General features: G+C 43.0%; 1 protein-coding gene across 2 annotated transcripts in view; it reads right to left on the reverse strand.

Annotated features, from left to right (window-relative positions):
- The window catches only part of plcg2 (phospholipase C, gamma 2), a 60,139-nt gene that overhangs the window by 11,670 nt on the left and 30,094 nt on the right, over positions 1–18,375 (reverse strand). For both annotated transcript variants that reach the window (XM_047352968.1, XM_047352976.1), the window contains exons 19-26: positions 16,283–16,405; positions 13,266–13,446; positions 13,103–13,168; positions 12,912–13,021; positions 8,771–8,867; positions 8,604–8,676; positions 4,800–4,972; positions 2,706–2,808 (exon numbers count right to left, since the gene is read on the reverse strand). In XM_047352968.1, the coding sequence (XP_047208924.1) occupies positions 2,706–2,808; positions 4,800–4,972; positions 8,604–8,676; positions 8,771–8,867; positions 12,912–13,021; positions 13,103–13,168; positions 13,266–13,446; positions 16,283–16,405 (926 nt within the window). The remainder of the gene's footprint in view (positions 1–2,705; positions 2,809–4,799; positions 4,973–8,603; positions 8,677–8,770; positions 8,868–12,911; positions 13,022–13,102; positions 13,169–13,265; positions 13,447–16,282; positions 16,406–18,375) is intronic.

Genomic DNA, 18,375 nt, shown 5'->3' on the forward strand with positions numbered 1-18,375 from the left:
CAGGTGTTTCAGTTTCATTGTCCAACCCCTGTAAGTCACAGGCTAAACTGAGGAGAGGAGACCAAGCGTTTGACCAGTCAGTAAAAGCTGCCTCGCCCTGATTTCCTTCTACTCCCCCTCTGGGTGAAGTTTCTGAACACCAAAACCGTTGTTGGATTGGATCATCTGTTTGTATGGAGCACTGGGTCAGAGCGACATCCGTCAGACAGAAAAGAATGCTTGAACTTTTAATAAATGCAAGCAAGAAATAACATCAAGAAAAATTTGATTAATGTGTTAGACTTTCTGGAAAATTGATTTTCTATACTCCTCCTTCCTTTTTCCATTACAGATCTCTGTTTTGGACCAGACTTTTATTGTTGGATACACTTCAGAAAAATTCATAAAATATTTTGGTAAAAACACGTTTTTTAGAGAGTGTGTGAAATATTTTTAGTTTATCCACATAGTTGTAAGATTATTTTTAAGGATCTGAAAATAAATCTTAAAATACAGAATATAGGTGAGTGTAATTAAAGAAAAACTGAGTGATCTTGTGTAGTGATGGAAAGTTTGCAGAAAGGCTCATTGTGTCACAGCTGCAGCCTGAAAACCAACAACAGGTAGAAGAGTTCAGTTTGAGCTCACCTCTTATGAGCAACAGATTGATCCTTCATGTTAGAATCAAATCAGTCCAGTCATAAACAGATTCAAGTTAAATTACATTCAGTCTGATTCAGTTCCTGTTGTCCTTCCCTCCCGTCTGGGGAGATTATCACGTAACATTGAACCATCTTTAGCAGCCAGTTGCATTGTTTCCACTCTGAAACATCAGTCCCTTTGTTGGGACAGTTGTGGTTTGGAGTGACAGCAGCACAGGAAGTGCTTCAGATGGGTTTCCTTTTTCAGATGGGTTTCCTTTGGTCACATCCTGTTTGCTTCAAATTAAAAAGATGAAGGTAGGTCCGTGCTGACTGAAGAACGTTAAAGATGAAAACCTGCAGCTTGAACGCTACATTATGGAGTTAAAAAGGCTCATTGTCTCTTTTTATTGTTCAAACACAGCTGCTGTCAATAAACCTGCTGTAAATATCTGGTAATGCTATTTTATTTTAGTATTATATGATGTAGCTGAATTCAGTCTGTTTTTTTAAACATCCAGTAATGAGACCGGTTCTGGTTTAGTTTGAGGTATTTACCTGCCTGTTTGCATTATCTGCACCTTAAACAGAAAAACTGCTCCTAAGATTTACTTCTTTATTTTACCGGAAACACGTTCTGATTTACATTCAAAAGTCCAGCTACCAGCTGCAAGTTCTGGGCCTGAAAGACCTGAAGACAGTGGGTTTTGTCTATGGGCGGGTTGCAGGTTCCTGGATTTCAGAGCATAAACCTCAGGAGGAAGGAGGATATGGAAGATTTGACTTTGTGTAAAAATATTAGCAGAGGGTATGAATTCTGAAATCATGAAGCTTTAGACAGACCAAACTGCAGCACCAAACCTCTTAGAAGCTAAAATATATATTTATTATATTTACAAGCTTTAACACCCAAAAGTATTCACACCTCTTGGACTCTGCCATTTAGTCACAATAACTCAAAGCCTTAATGTATTTAATTTGGACTTTACAGTTAAGCCCAAAATGATTCATAGCCCTGGAGAACTAATGTTTAATCTTTTTATTCTCTGCTGATAGGAAGTTATATTAATGTTTTAGCAGAGGCGAGTCCATCAGCGCCTCCTGTTTGGGCTGATGGACTCGCCTTAAGGCATTAAGACAAGGACCCAAATGGTCCCAGAAGCAGAAAAACTCTAATAAATAAATACATACATTTGACAGCACTTGTTAATAAATAAATTCAAATGAGTGAATTATTTTGAAAATCTGAATGTTGTGCTGGTTCTGTTTCCTGGTGGTGCAGTATGATCCATGCATAGTGACTCCGGCATCAAGGAACAATAGACTCTGGTGGAATTAGATGGTCGTCCGCACGGAGTTGGGTTTCAGGTATCAGCCTGGTAAAGACCAAACCATGAGAGGGGCAGCTTGTCACTGCGTTTTGGAGTGGCACACCCACAGCCCCGACTAGAATCTGATAGAGTATCTGTGAAGGCAGCTAAAGATTAGGGTGATGGCAGGGAGTCTATCTTTGGGGACGTTTTGGTTGAATGAAAGTAATTTTACAACTGTATGTGACAGACCAACACAGTGTAGTCAATAGTTGTGAAGTGGAAGGAAAATGATTCATGGTTTGCTTTTCTATACAAATAAAAATCTGAAAAGTGTGGTGTGCATTTAGATTCCTCCCACCTGAGTCAATACTGTGTGCATCTGTGAACATCAGTTTTGAAATCTCACCATGGTTTTTCTATCTAATTTAGGTCTGGACTTTAACTAGGCCATTCTAACATCTAAACCATCCATAGTATCTCTGGCTGTATGTTCAGGGTGGTTCTCCATTTAGAAGGTGAACCTCCACCCCAGTCTCCAGTCTTCTGCAGCCTCTAATTATAGGATCGATTGATGTTTTAAACTGAATAAAGACACCAAAGGGAAAACATCTCAGATGTGGTTTAAATTCTGTGATCATCAGATGTTATCCTTCATATATTATGTGTGATTCCACATTAAATGTTCAGGTTATGAGTAAAAGTTCTTAAAAGAAAGTTGCATTTCACTTTGTATGCAGTTCATGGATCAGTGAATTATGCATTATCAATTTACCGAATCGGTCCTTCTCCTTGCTACGAGGCTGGCAGTAGACCACCAGATCAGACATCTCCATGGCAACCTCTGCTTTCTTCTCCACTTCCTCCTGTTGTCTCATCTGAATTTGGACAGAAAGAACAACAACTTCCTGTTTGTACAGTCATGCCAACAGACCACCAGAGATACATCATTGGTGTATTGAACACCAGTCTATGACTTAAGTGTTAAACCAGCCTGAGAGCACAAAGATCTCTATTTAATAGACAGGACTCCTCATGGTACATAGTCTCCCAAAGAATTGACAAACATTTATGTTTTATGATGTTTTTCTATTTTCTAGTCATTTTACATGTTTCTTCAGTTATATTCAGTCTCTTTCAGTCATTTTGTCTCTTTCCAAACTGCTTCAGGGCTTCTTGTAGTCACCTGAGACATCTTTCCAACATGTTGTGCTCCTTCATGAAGGTTAAGCACAATGTTCTTTGCTGATTTGTTGCTGGAACCAGGTTTTAACTGGTTATCCAGCTCATTTTTCCACAGCCAGAGAACCAGCTCCTTGTTTAAACAACTCTTTCTTGTCTTCTTATTTTATGCAGAGCATCACTGCACACAGACACTATTTACAGAGTCTTGCCAAAGTATCATCACCCTTGTGACTTTCCAACTGGAAAGAATCTGATACTTAGGGCTTATTTATTTCTTAAGACTTTTGTACTTTGTGCTCCATAGATTACTGTAAATAAATGCTGTGTGACTGCAGTATCTCACATCCTCCAGCAGTAAGGAAGACCAATCCTGCCATAATTAAGAATAATTACAGAAATAAATAAATGACTCTATAAAATAATTACTAGGCCAAAAGGTAGATAGAAATCTAAATTAGTACACCATTAAATACAACAAAATAATAAAAACAAGAAATTTATTATTATTTATTTATTTATTGATCAATTATTCAGATATGTAAATATATATATTTCTACTTTAATCCACTATTTTTATTTAAACCACTAATTTTCAAATCATATATTTTTCTTGAACTCTAAATTTTTCCTTTGTTTATTTCATACAAGTTGATTTCTTGCTGTTTTATTTTTCATACCCCTTTTATTTATTTCAAATTTATTACCACTCAAATATATTTAAAACATGTTTTTTTTTTCTTCTTAAAAGTATATTATTTTTCAAATTAATTTAATGTCCTTTTATTTCTTCAGCAATGATAGATTTTCCCCTCAAACATACCCCTGTTATATTTTTTTATCCAACGGATTTCCCTGATCCCATGTATTTCCATCTTTCTTTTTTACATTACTTGGTCGCCATGTTGTCTTTTCCTCCTCAACGTGAGGAAGAAATGTAAATACGAACTGAGACAGAGGGGCGGTCTTTGGACCAGCGTCACCGCCTCAGCTTCTCTCCTATTGGCTGAGGTCCAGCCTCCAGGAAGTAGCTGCTGATCCTCTGCCTGGTTCTGAAAAGGAGCTAGCAGAAATGGCTAACTTACCTTCTGTCATGTTGCTAAAGAAGTCAGGAGCATTGGTGATTTGGTGGTAGATAGCGCTGTTAGTCGGGATAGTTTACTGTATCCTGTTGACTCTAACTGAGAGAATACTTCAGTTTGCCGAAGTACAAAGAGAAAGTCACGTTTTCAGACGCGCTTTAGTTAGCCCTTTATGCTAGCTCCTTTTCAGAACCAGTCACAGGCTCAGCAGCTACTTCCTAGAGGCTGGATCTCAGCCAATAGGAGAGAAGTTCATATTTACATTTCTTCGGTCCTACATACAGCACGGGGTCGCTTTGATTTATTCTGGATAGTCCAGGGGTGATAATCCAAAGTGGAAACCACAGTCAATGGAAACAGGATGTGACTTTGAATGTGGCTCCTTTTGTGTACCTCAGTACTTCTGTGCTGGTTTAGCTGTTCTGTTTGAAGGCAGAACCAAAGCGGTTCCGGCTGCTTTGGCTGAGGTTTTTGTTTTTTCCATCAAGATTCCCTGACAGTCCATGCTGGACTATTTATATACAGACCAGTTTGTCTTTTTCATTTTTATTTTCAGTGTTTTGATATTTGTCCTGTTTCTGGATGATGCAGCAGCACTTCCTCACCTCTTGCTCCCGGTGATACTGTTTGCTCATCTCCCTCTGGGTTATGTCCCAGGCTGCCTGGTACCACTCAAACAGCTCCTCCAGGGTGCCAGTGGCCAGGTCAAACTGCACACTATCCTGCTCCTTGTTCTGCAGGGTCAACACGTGTGGCTTCCCATATTTACCGTTCTTCACTGCAGACAAAGAGGGACAGACAAGTAGTGAGGCGACGGCGTGGAACCATTACTGGAAATCTAGCCTACAGTCCTCATGGACAAAACGGCCACATTAATTTGGGGGTTTTCATACTTTGAACCATCTGAGTAGAATAACGATACAACCAGCAACTGGCTACACTAGTTTTTATTTACTGTGGATTTTCTCCGGTCCTCACAAGGTCATAATTTTACATACAGCCTCAAATGTATTTATGCACCTCCACTAAGATTTGGTAAAATGTCTCTTAGCAGGTTAGCGGAGAGCCTGCACAATCTTTGGTGGCCATCAACAAGCTTCTGGCATCATTATGGCCCGATATCAGACCACTCCTCTTAATCTGAAACAGTAGACATCAGAAATGTAACATTTAAACAGAATCCATAAATTTTGAGTAGGGTCGAGGTGTGTGTCGTCTGCATAGTTATGATAACTTATGTTGTTGTTAATTAAAATCTGAGTTAGGGGGAGCATGTAGATATTGAATAGGAGGGGCCCTAAGATGGACCCTTGGGGAACGCCACATGTGATTTTTGTGGTCTCTGATGTAAAGTTACCTACTGACACAAAAAAGTCCCTGTCCTTCAAGTAGGATTTAAACCAGTTGAGTGCTGGACCAGAAAGGCTGACCCAGTTTTCCAGGCGCTCTAATAAAATGGAGTGATCAACAGTGTTGAATGCTGCACTAAGGTCCAATAATACCAGCACTGTGGTTCTTCCACAGTCTGCATTTATACGGATGTCATTGAACACCTTGACAAGAGCAGTCTCTGTACTGTGGTGAGCAGGAAGCCTGACTGGAAGACATCGCAGCGGTTGGTCGTTGTTAGGAAGTTGTTTAACTGTTGAAACACAGCTTTTTCAATAATCTTACTGATGAAGGGGAGGTTTGATATAGGCCTGTAGTTCTGTAGTAGCAGCTTGTCCAAGTTGCTCTTTTTCAATAGAGGTTTGATAATTGCTGTTTTCAGGGCCTGGGGGAAAACACCTGATAAAAGGGACGTGTTTATTATTTGAGTTAAATCAGATGTTATTACAGGCAAAACTTTCTGAAGGAAAGCTGTGGGTAAAACATCGAGACAGCAGGAAGAAGATCTTAGTTGCTGTACGATTTCTTCTAAGATTTTGTAGTTTATTTGGTGAAATTGGGACATTTTGTCAAAATCAGTTCTAGTTGGAAACAACATTGGTCCTGGAGTTGATGTGGATGTTCTGACTGCCTCTCTGATCTTTTGGGTTTGTTCTGTTCATCTGCACAGGGTGCCACTGAGTGCATAGTTGCACAAGCAGAAGGCTGAGTTTGAAGTTGTTCTGTGAGCAGATGCTTTTTGCTTCACTGGGTCCATCTGGACCACAAACATAGATTAGATCCTGCTTCGCATTTAATCAGAATGATGCATTACAGGCCATTGTGCAGCAGGGCAGCGCTGTGGCCCATCGGTCAGTGCTGCGTCTAGGCTGACAACACCACTGCAGCGCAGAGCTTGTTAACTGGGTTGCTCAACGTAACTCGCAACAATTGCAGCTTAGAAATCGCCCAATGAATATTAACAATAACAAATACAAATATGTCTGTCAATTGATTTTATTTATTGTCTCCCTTGAACGTTTGAAAGTATATTTTTGAAAATTTTGGAGTTTATCATAAACAGCCAAAATATTTAAGCTTGATATAAGCAACATAAATAATGTTTGTTGTAGGAGTTGGCAATCTGTATATTATAGCTTTGCTAAATCTATGTTTCAAGTTTGATAAATCGCATTGCGGATGGCATAGGATTTGCATAACCTCCTCTCATAAATTTGTGTCATTATCATATGTTTTGCATATTCAATTCAATTCAATCAAATTCAATTCAGTTTATTTATATAGCGCCAATTCACAACACATGTCGTCTCAAGACACTTTACAAAAATTCAATCCAATCATACAGATTTCAAGTCAGGTTCATACGTTCCAATTAATCCTACCTATTAAACAGTGCAGTCAGATTCAGTTTATTATTCTCATACTCGTTGTCTTCCGCTCTATCCAGGACTGGGTCAGAGGGGCAGCAGACTCAGCAGAGACACTCAGATGTCCCTCTCCCTGGACACCTCCTCCAGCTTCTCCGGGGGGGGGGGGGGGGCATCCGGTATAGATGCCCGAGCCACCTCAACTGGCTCCTCTCGATGTGGAGGAGCAGCAGCTCTACTCCGAGCTCCTCACCCTATCTCTAAGGGAGTGCCCGGCCACCCTACGGAGGAAGCTCATTTCAGCCGCTTGTATCCGGGATCTCTTTCTTTCAGTCATGACCCAAAGTTCATGGCCATAGGTGAGGGTAGGAACGTAGACCGACCGGTAAATCGAGAGCTTTGCTTTTCACCACAACGGACCGGCACGGTGCCTCCATTACCGCGGCAGCCGCACCAATCCGTCTGTCGATCTCCCGCTTCATTCTTCCCTCACTCGTGAACAAGACCCCGAGATACTTGAACTCCTCCACTTGAGGCAGGAACTCCCCTCCAACCTGAAGAGGACAAGCCACCCTTTTCCGGTCGAGAACCATGGTCTTGGACTTGGAGGAGCTGATCTTCATCCCAGCTGCTTCACACTCGGCTGCGAACCGCCCCAGCGCATGCTGTAGGTCTTGGCTAGAGGGGGCCAGCAGGACCACGTCATCTGCAAAAAGAAGGGACGAAATCCACTGGTCCCCAAACCAGACCCCCTCCGGCCCTTGGCTGCGCCTAGAAATCCTGTCCATAAAAGTTATGAACAGGACCGGTGACAAAGTGCAGCCCTGCCAGAGTCCAACATGCACCGGGAACAGGTCCGACTTAGTGCCGGCAATGCGGACCAAACTCCTGCTCCGCTTGTACAGAGACCAGATGGCCCCTAATAAAGGGCCCCCAATTCTATACTCCTGGAGCACCCCCCACAGGGCGTTACAAGGGACACAGTTGAATGCTTTCTCCAGGTCCACAAAACACATGTGGACCTGGGTTGTAGATCAGCTTTGTGGACACAAACATTTTGAAGATCAAGCTCCAAGTCTCTATGGTCCAGATGTTGATTTGAGAGAGAGGTTGGACCTTCTTCAGTATTCCATCTGTTCTGTGCATTTCACCAGTACCACGGACCCTCAGCAGATCACACCTATGTCCTATGTTCAGAGAGTCTCAACTTGACTCCTCCATTTTTCTTGTCATTGAAGCCAAACAGCTCAATCTTTGTTTGTCTGGCCTATAAACTGTTCTTGTCCAGGTGGGCCACTGCAGATCTCAGTTGAGCTTAAAGGGGAGAAGTTTGAAGTAGGGGCTACTTTCTTGGTCAACACCCTCTTAGGGCGAAGTAAAACAAACCCAAGCTTGTGCGTAAGGTTCTTGATTTTAACATTTATGGAAGATGTTGGTTGTACTATCATTCCACCCTGGGAATGCATCATTAAAGGCCCAACATTAATGACACTCATGCTGATGATGAAAGGATAGGACCTTCTGACTGGAACACCATGTAGAAGAGACCAAAATGTTGTGCTCTTACATTGTTTAAGTTAATCTAAGAAGCCTTGTCTCAAAGGGGTGAGGGGGTGAAGCACAAAGCTCAGACAAAGTCACCGCATCACTTACTGTTTTGGATGTTGTACATGGATATTTCCACAATGCCCTTACAAAGTTCACCCAGAGGGTTGTCTTCCATTTCCTGTGTTAACACACATCACACACACACAATAGTTCCAGTTATTTTCAACAACGGTTTGACCTCCAGTCATGGTAACCCAAGCTCTGATCTTCACCTGAGCTTTAGTGTCAGCCTGGGCGTTGTTGGAGATTTCCTCCACATAGTTTGCAGGAAAGAACAGCTGCATCCGTCCGCCGTAGTCACCTTTCCACCTGAATTGAGCAGAATTTGTCAAAATTGTCAAATGTTTGATTTCTACAAATATAAAATGGACTGTGTTTGTGTCCCAGACTCAGAGGCCCAAAAGAGCAGGAGCCCCCTAGGGAGTGCTTTTATTTAATGTCGGCACAAAAGGAACCGAAGAATCAGAATAAACTTTAATGGCCAAGTTTGTTAGTGCAAACAACAAATGTGTCTGAACAGTTTATGTGCAGGGTGTGTGGGGTCTGCAGAGATGTTAGCTGCCCTTTTCCTGACCCTAGACCTGTATAAGTCCTGGATGGAGGGAAGGTCAGCCCTGATTATTCTCTCTGTAGACCTGATTGTTGGTTGCAGTCTGGACCTGTCCTGTTTGGTGGATGAGCCAAACCACACTGAGATGGATGAAGACAGGACAGACTGAATGATGGGAGTGGAGAAGATAACCAGCAGCTCCTGTGGAAGGTTGTGCTTCTAGTCTCAGGATTTCTCAGGAAGTACAGTCTCTGCTGGGCCGTCTTCTGATCACTGTCTATGTGTGAGGACCACCTCAGGTCCAGAGAAATGGTGGTTCCTGAGAACCGGAAGTGGTCCACAGCAGACAAAGAAGATGGTGTCTGCTATGGGCAGAGTTCTCTGGAAGTCCATTATTATCTCCACAGTTTTGAGTGGGTTTAGTTCCAGGTGGTTCTGACCACACCAGTGTACTAGCCTATCCACCTCCTGTCTGTATGCAGAGTCATAACAGTGGTGACATCTACAAACTTCAGGAGTTTCACAGATGGGTCCACTGAGGTCCAATCATTTGTGTCCAGGAAGAAGAGGAGTGTGGAGAGAACACACCCCTGGGGAGTGCTGGTGCTGATGGTTCTTGTGCGGGAATAGATGCTCCCCAGCCTCACCTGCTGCTGTCGGTCCGTCAGGAAGCTGTTGATCCACTTACAGGTGGAGGCTGGGACGTTGAGCTGGATGAGCTTCTGGTGGAGGATGTCTGGGTTGATGGTGTTGAAGGTGGAGCTGAAGTCCACCAACAACATCCTGGCGTACGTCCCTGGGTGGTCAAGGTGGTGAAGGATGAAGTGAAAACCAAATTTCATTGCATCTTCTGCTGACCTGTTTGCCCAGTAAGCAAACTGCAGGGGGTCCAGCAGGAGACCTGTGATGTACTTCAGATGTTTCAGCACCAGGTGCTTAAAGGATTTTATGACCACCAACAGGCCTGTAGTCATTTACCCCATGTTGGTGTGTGACAGTGGAGCATTTAAAGCAGGACGGGATCTCACAGCTTCAGTGACTTGTTAAAGATATGAGTAAAGATGGAAGTTAGTTGGTAAGAGCAAGTTTTCAGGCAGGGGAGACTCCATCAGGACCTGGAGCTTCTGCCCATTCAGATGCTGGAAGACCCTAATAACATCCTCCTCTCTGATCTTTAGTGCAAGTAGGGAGGAGAGGAGATTGTTGCAGAGTTCTTGGTGGGGAATGCAGGTGGATCCTTTGTGTGGAGGTGAGGTGTAAAAGGCTGGCAATCAAACCTACAGAAGAGGTTCAGATCCTCAGCCAGGCGTGGTGTCATCACAGCATGGGGGGTAGGACTGCTGTAGGTGGTACTAGTCTGCAAAGTCCTTCATACTGAAGTACTATCATTAGCAGAGAAGCTGTTTTATTTTCTCACTTTAAGATCTTTTAGCCAGCTTGATCTCCTTTATCAGTTTGTTGCTAGTCTGTTTATACAGAGCCGGATCCTCAATGTGGTAGGCCTCATGTATGGGCTGAAGCAGCTGCCTCAGATGTGAAGAAAACCATGATTCATTGCTGCTAAAAATGCAAAAGGGATAGGTCTGCACACAGACGCTAATGTATGAAGTCACTACATCAGTTAGTTGGTTTAAATCAGACAAACAGAAGGACTGCAAAAAGACCTCATTGAAAGACAAGATATAACAAGAGGACAAAGTGAAGAGGGAACTGAAGGAATTTGACCCAGAATAACAACATATATTAAAACACCAACAACCAAAGTTAACAGAAATGAGGCATAAAAAGGTGAAAAGTGATGATCCTAGTTATCAAACAGTGCAGCCTGATTCAGTTACTTATTCAGATTGGTTAGAAGTTTTTCTATCTAAGGAAACCCAGCAGATTGCATCCAGTCAGTGACTTGCAGCATTCACTCCTCCTGGATGAGCATGTAGAGACAGTGGACAGTCACTGGCGTTGACTTTGCAGCAATCCCTCATACTGAGCATGCATGTAGCGACAGTGGAGAGGAAAAACTCCCTTTTAACAGGAAGAAACCTCCAGCAGAACCAGAACCAGGCTCAGTGTGAGCGGCCATCTGCCACGACCAACTGGGAGTTTGAGAGAACAGAGCAGAGACACAAAGAGAACAAAGAAGCACTGATCCAGGAGTACTTTCTATGGGAAGGAAAAGTAAATGTTAATGGATGTAGCTCCTTTAGTCGTTTCATCTAGAAAGAAAGAACAGATAAACTCTGAGCCAGTTTTCAAGGTTAGAGTCTGAAAGAGAGAACATAGAGTTAGTTACAGTAGAAGCTCAGTCAGTAACCATGTCTAGGAGAGAGAAAGGGTTAAACACTAAAAGACAGGGCCATCTGGTGGATGATCTGTGGATGATCTGTAGATAACTGATTGTCAGTGTTGGAGTGAAATATCCCTTTTGTGTCTACTATGTGATGGGTAGTCTGTGTGAAAAGCCCAACGGCTGCTTTTCATACCTGAAAATGTTCAAAATGAGCAGAATGAGCAGCACAGAAAAGCAGCGACAAAATCAGATAAAGAAAATAAATGCTTTTAAGTTCAACAGCAACACAAATGTAGCCTGGTTGTGGCTGATTTCAGAAACTGGGAACATTACGGGCGCAGCACACATTGGGGGCATTTGATGTGCATCAACAATTGTTTTGTTTTCAACAACCCAAAGATCTGATAAAACGCTCCATGTCTGGAGTCCGGTAGATGTTCTGTGTCCAAAGTGTGTAAGATACATTATGGTGCTGCTGTGCGTTCCCCTTTTTAGCAATGATGAATTCCACTATTGTTTTAATATATTACATAAAAATAAATATAAACTTGCTGAAAAAAGGATTTTTGCTCCCACTGACCCAAACTTAAACACAACACAATGGAAGCAGAAACAACATCTCAAAGAGGACTAATGATTATATATGAGTTTATTCACACACTGATAATGGCCAAAATTTAAAATCAATATTGCTAGATCCAGCTATAAACATTTTTCTTTTTTTTCTGAAATTTCTAAATATTTCAGTCATGTTTTAGGCCAATTTTGACAATCAAATTATAAAAACATACTGGAATATTTATTTCAATATTTATTTTGGTTTTACTGTGTGACAAATAACATAAACATTCAATTTGTTTACAGCAATATCTTGATAAGTAAGAACATCACTGAAAACTGTATTTACTTCAGTGTTTAAGTTTCACAGTGCAACTCATATTGATTTATTCAACAATATTTACTATAAATAGGTTGCTGCAGTCCACATCTTGTGAATGCCCTCCAAACCTTTTACTGGTCTTTTGCTTCACAATTCAAAAAAGAGTGCAATTGCTTCTTATGCACCATATTCTACCAGATGTTTTCCTTCCACTCAGTTTTCCATTATAACTGTTGGATACAGCACTCTGTGACCAGCCAGCTTCTTTTGTAATCACTCTTTGTAGCTCACCCTCCTGATGAAGGATGTCAGTGCTGTCTGCAGGTCTACTGTCGGTTAGCAGTATTTTTCATGATCATGTAGACCATAATATTGACATAACAGAACATTTGTAGATTAAAATCCTTTTTTAATGAGCTGATTTAATGTTCTATTTTTCTGAGAAACTAAATTTGATTGTTTTTACTTTATTGTAAGAGAGTGCTAAAAGTGGCCTTAAAAATAATTTTAGACTTGGAATTTCAGAATTATTATTATCTTTCGAAACTATCAAACAGCAAGGAATATCTCTGATTACATGCTTTTTTTAAAAGGCCATGTTGTGCATGCATTCATATTAGTTTTGTTTGTACTCACCATCCGTCGATTTCTTTTGACACATTGTGTATCAAAGCTCCTTTAGTGAAGCTGAGCTCATCTGGTCTCTTGGCTTGGTAGCTGTATAAAGCCCGAACTGTATTTTGGGGCTGAAAAAGACACGTGGGTACAATAACAGCAGGATTGAAAAAGCCCAAAACAATGATCAGAGGAAAGAACTGTTTACACACCAGCGAAGGTTCGATCTCATTGGGTTTCACATACGTCTCCATATATATAGAAGAGCAGTTCTCGTTCTGTGAGCCAAAATCATGTGTTACCATAATAATATTAGCTGTTAGCATTTCCTGACAGCTTCAGAACATTTCCTCTCACATTCACACTGAAACTCACAGTGCTGAAACGTTCCACCAGCTCAGGTGTGACAGGGTAACGCAGTTTGATCTTGCGATACAGTGGCTTCTTCTTGAAGTAGTTCACCAGCTCCACCAGACTCTCAAACTCTGTAGTGGTGCCTAGCAGATACACATTTCCCTCTTTCTGGATCCGGCAGTGTTTGACCTTCCCATCGCCTCTGGAGGCCAGAGAACACCAACAGATTTGGGGAAGAATTATAATCTAGAAATTAACAAGGCAGTAGCTGGTTGCAGTAGCTCTGTTACATTCCTTTTGATTTTTTCTTTTAAAAACTTTATCAGTTTACAAAAATGGAAGCAGTTGATTTCTAACAACTCTAAAGCTCAAGTAATACTAAAATTGAGACCCAAAATCCCAGATTATTTTAAGAACAGACATCAAGGATGCAAAACAGTACTTTATAGGACAGAGAGAAGTAGCCATTTAAAACCATTTCTCCCATCAATCATAATGGACAGCAAGAGATCTCTGGTAAACAAAATGGATGGACCTCAAGCACTAAGAAGGACCCAGCCAGATTATCGGGAAACCAGTTATACGTGTCACCAAGACATGGTTGCATGATCGTGATCAACTCCAATGTCTCTCTGTCTGGCTTTATGACCAGCCTGGGATCTAAGAGGAGTGGCAAACTCAAATGAAGTGGATTAGCAGTTCTTGTCAACAACAGATGGTTTAATCCAGGACATTTTACTGTCAAATATAATCTCTACAGCGTAGATATGAAACTTTTTGCAGTACGTTTCCATCCAACTTATTCACCCAGAGAGTTCTCGTACTCGTACTCGTCGTCTTCCGCTTTATCCGGGACCGGGTCGCGGGGGCAGCAGACTCAGCAGAGACGCCCAGACGTCCCTCTCCCCAGACACCTCCTCCAGCTCCTCCGGGGGGAGCCCAAGGCGTTCCCAGCTACGGGCAGCAGCATCGACAATAGATGTGGAGAACATGGTCCATTCGGACTCTATGTCTCCAACATCCCTCGGAATCTGGTCAAAGCTCTCCCGGAGGTGAGAGTTGAATACATCCCTGGCCAAGGGGTCCGCCAGACGCTCCCAGCAGACCCTCACTATGCGCTTGGGCCTGCCAAGTCTTTCCGGCTTTCTCCTCCTCCAGCGGATCCAACTCACCACCAGGTGGACAGCTCAGCCCCTCTCTTCACCCGAGTGTCCAAAACATGCGGCCGAAGATCTGATGATACGACAACAAAGTCGATCATCGACCTCCTGCCTAGGGTGTCCTGGTGCCAAGTGCACTGATGGACACCCTTATGTTTGAACATGGTGTTCATTATGGACAATCCATGACTAGCACAGAAGTCCAATAATAAAACACCACTCGGATTCAGATCAGGGAGGCCATTCCTCCCGATCACTCCTCTCCAGGTGTCACTGTCGTTCCCCACGTGGGCGTTGAAGTCTCCCAGCAGAATAATGGAGTCCCCAGGAGGGGCACTATCCAGCACCCCCGACAGGGACGCCAAGAAGGCCGGGTACTCCGCACTACCACCACTGGGGTAAACCCCAACACGAGACGGCTGAGCTGGGGGGCAACAAGCAAACCCACCCCAGCGCGCCGCCTCTCCCCGCAGGCCACTCCAGAGTAGAAGAGAGTCCAGCCCCTCTCGAGGAGATGGGTTCCAGAGCCCACGCTGTGCGTGGAGGCGAGCCCGACTATTTCAAGTCGATATCTCTCGACCTCCCGCACAAGCTCAGGCTCCTTTCCCCCAGTGAGGCACGTCCCTAGAGCCAGCCTAAGCATCCGGGGATTGGGCCACCGAGGTCTCCACCTTCGTCTGCCGCCGAATCCTCTTTGCACCGGTCCCTCACGGTTCCCCCTGCAGATGGTGGGCCCACTGGGGGATGGTCTCGCGTCTCTCGTTCGGGCTTAGCCCGGCCGGGTCCCGCGAGGAGCAACCTGGCCACCAGGCACTCTCCAAGGAGTCCCGACCCCAGGCCTGGCTCCAGGGTGGGACCCCGGCTCCGCCGTACCGGGCGACGTCACGTACCTCGATTCTGTAGTCGTCATGAGGGATTCTCGAACCGCTCTTTGTCTGACCCATCACCTAGAGCCTGTTTGCCATGGGAGACCCTACCAGGGGCATTTAGGCCCCAGACAACATAGCCTCTAGGATCATTTGAGCACTCAAACCCCTCCACGACGTTAAGGTGGCAGTTCAAGGAGGGGCCCAGAGAGTTCACTAGTGTTATTTTAGCAACTGTATACATTCCGGTGTCAGCTGTTCACAACAATGCATGTGATATCATTAGCTCAGTTGTTGCAAACACATGAATGTTGCAAACTCCATAACACACAAACACAAAAAACCAATGCAACAGAAAAATGCTGCAAATACAAAAACAACAGCAAGTTAAAAATCTCCAAATTTACTGTAGAATTTGTTTAGAAACAACCTGTAATGAGGAGAAGCATAAGTGGATGTGTACAGGAAGCTGAAGACGTTCTGCAGGGCTGGTTTGAGGCTGCAGAGTGGGATCCACTCTGCCAGCCAAATGGAGAGGACATGAATACCATGACTGTGTTACTGACTATTTGAAAAACTGTGAGAACAACACCACCCCCACCAGAACAGTGACATACTTTCACAGTAGAAAACCCTGGATCAGTAGTGACCTGAAGCTTATCATTTCATCCAACTAATCATTAATTCATCCACTTCCGCTGATCTGAGATTGGGTCGCAAAGGTAACAGGTTCAGGAGAGAAAGCCAGACATTCTTCTCTATATCATCCACAAAAAGCAAAGAAGATACCCTGTGGTTTCCAAAACAGATAGCCAACTCTCCACAGCTAGGCCTTTGATCCTGTCTCTTAGCATCACAAACAGAATCAGTAAAAAGAGGTACAGCTCTCGCTTTATCCATACTGGGACCAGATAGCCCTTAAAGGCATTCCCGGCACCCCGTATTCCGGACTCAGGGGACATGGTCGTAAGGCTTCTCTAAATCCACATGTTGACCACTTTTGTTGTTGTACCTGAATGTTATGGCATAGGAGTCCAGTTCTCCTTCTCTCTGTCGGATCAGAAAAGCTCCATCTCTGGGGATCCTGAGCAGGTAATCCTCTGCTTGGCCTCTGCTCAGGTTACTGTAGAACCATCTGCAAAGCAGACAAATAAGAACGCTGCTATCACTTTTGTTCTGTTATAGGCAACTAAAGGTATTTGAGGCACAAGAAAATGCTTTTCACAGATAGAGAGGAGGAAAACATCTGTGTTAGATGGTAAATGACAACAAATGTGTTAAAATAGCAAATAGATACCATGCATGTGTGATTGGTTGAACTGGTTGACTTACTAAGAGGTAAAATATATGAGAGCTTTTGTTTTAGATTTGTGGCACTAGTAGCTTTATCCCACATTTTACAGACAGGAAATGGACAGAGAGAGATGGGGGGAGGACAAGCAGAGAACGTCCCAGGGTCAGGAATTGAACCTTGGACGTCTGCTTTGAGGACTAAAGCCTCTGGTGCGCATGGCTTACTGCTACACCACACACTGCCATTATGCATTTTATTTGTTCTAGGTTCTGCAGTCAGTTTCTTCTGGTCTCAGTTAAATAAATCTCAATGACATACTTTAGCTGGACACATAAAGGATATAATACATTCATTAACTAATACTATTGATAATACTATTTAACATAAAGCACTTTTAATTGAATGCCAGAGACAGCTTGTTTAAAACACAGATTGGACCCCCTCCCCCATTTGTTGATATGAGTCAGTCAGTTTGTCTGGCTCTCTGTCAGCTACCAGCTTGACATCCCAGAGTTACTGTGTCAGTGGAAACAATAAGTAACTCAGCTAGTTGATCAGGCTCTCAGCATTCAGAGCAGCTTTATAGGAAGATTATTCTGAGCAATAAACACCTTTACTTCACAACTGTAACTACATTTATCTGCAGGTTGTTCTGTGCTTATATTCAGTTCCTTCAGATGAACTCGGTTCATCTGGTATAAAGGAGATCATATCACTAAACACTGCCAGTTAAATGTAATCTCAGTTTTTAAAAATCATATTAGGATTTCAGATTTTATTATCATACCTGTAGAATCTATCCACAGCTAATGTGTGTATATGGCCCCCAATATTTTGGGTGATCCTGGGCCAACAACTGGTTCTTTGTTTATGACCCAGTCTGGTTCACTAGATCCAGTACCATCAATATCAGCCAACCAGTTGGCTGGCCTGTATACGCCTTTCAGGTGGCAGGGCATAGCTGGAGGCAGAAAAAAGGCCCTGTCCTAATACCCACACTACACCCTACACCCCTCTATGAAGTGTGTACTTTGTAAAAGTGCATGTAGGTTTTGAAGTGCGCAGATTATAAGCCTTCAAAATTGGAGAATTGGGACAGTAGGGGTTACGTCATCGACTTCCACTTCTGCGCCGTAACTGCAACATCAAAAATGACTGGAACCGTCGCTATGTTTGCAGTCTTGCTGCTAAGAAAAATATTTTAAAACTGCAACAAGCGATTGTTTTAAAGGGGACGAAAGTCCAGGAACTGAAGGAGGGTTATACACCAGACTGTCACCACAGCACCAGTATTTGTTCGAAAGGTAATTTCTATGTTATGGGGTACTAACTGCCCAGAATCACCCTGAAGCCAGAGGAATATTACATTGTTGAGCCTGGAAAACCAGTAAACAAAATATATTTGTCGGCTTGCAGTTTAAAGTTTTTGCATGTCTTATTTGTCGGATTTGATGGTTGAATACATTAGTGGTTGTGATTGGTTTTTGCTCCAAACGTCACCTGCAGCAGTGAATTGAGGGTAATATACTTCGGTGAAGTCAGCTTAGATGCGCGCTTAGCCGAAGTGTGGATCAATGGCGCAAAGGGAGCGGGGCTTAGGACCACTCTGGAGAATTGGGACACATTACACCCCTGAACCCATCAACGGGAATGAGCAATAGAGGGATACAAGGGTGGAAGTGCAAGTATTGGCGCAGGGCCAAAGATTCCCCTGAGCATTTCAACAACGGTAGCTAGCAAGATTTATTAGCTTGTTCTATTTAACAATGACTAGAAAATCCAAATTTATCTGAATATGTAAGGTTACTCAC

This window comes from Girardinichthys multiradiatus, chromosome 2 (assembly GCF_021462225.1).
Source record: "Girardinichthys multiradiatus isolate DD_20200921_A chromosome 2, DD_fGirMul_XY1, whole genome shotgun sequence".
Taxonomy (NCBI): Eukaryota; Metazoa; Chordata; class Actinopteri; order Cyprinodontiformes; family Goodeidae; genus Girardinichthys; species Girardinichthys multiradiatus.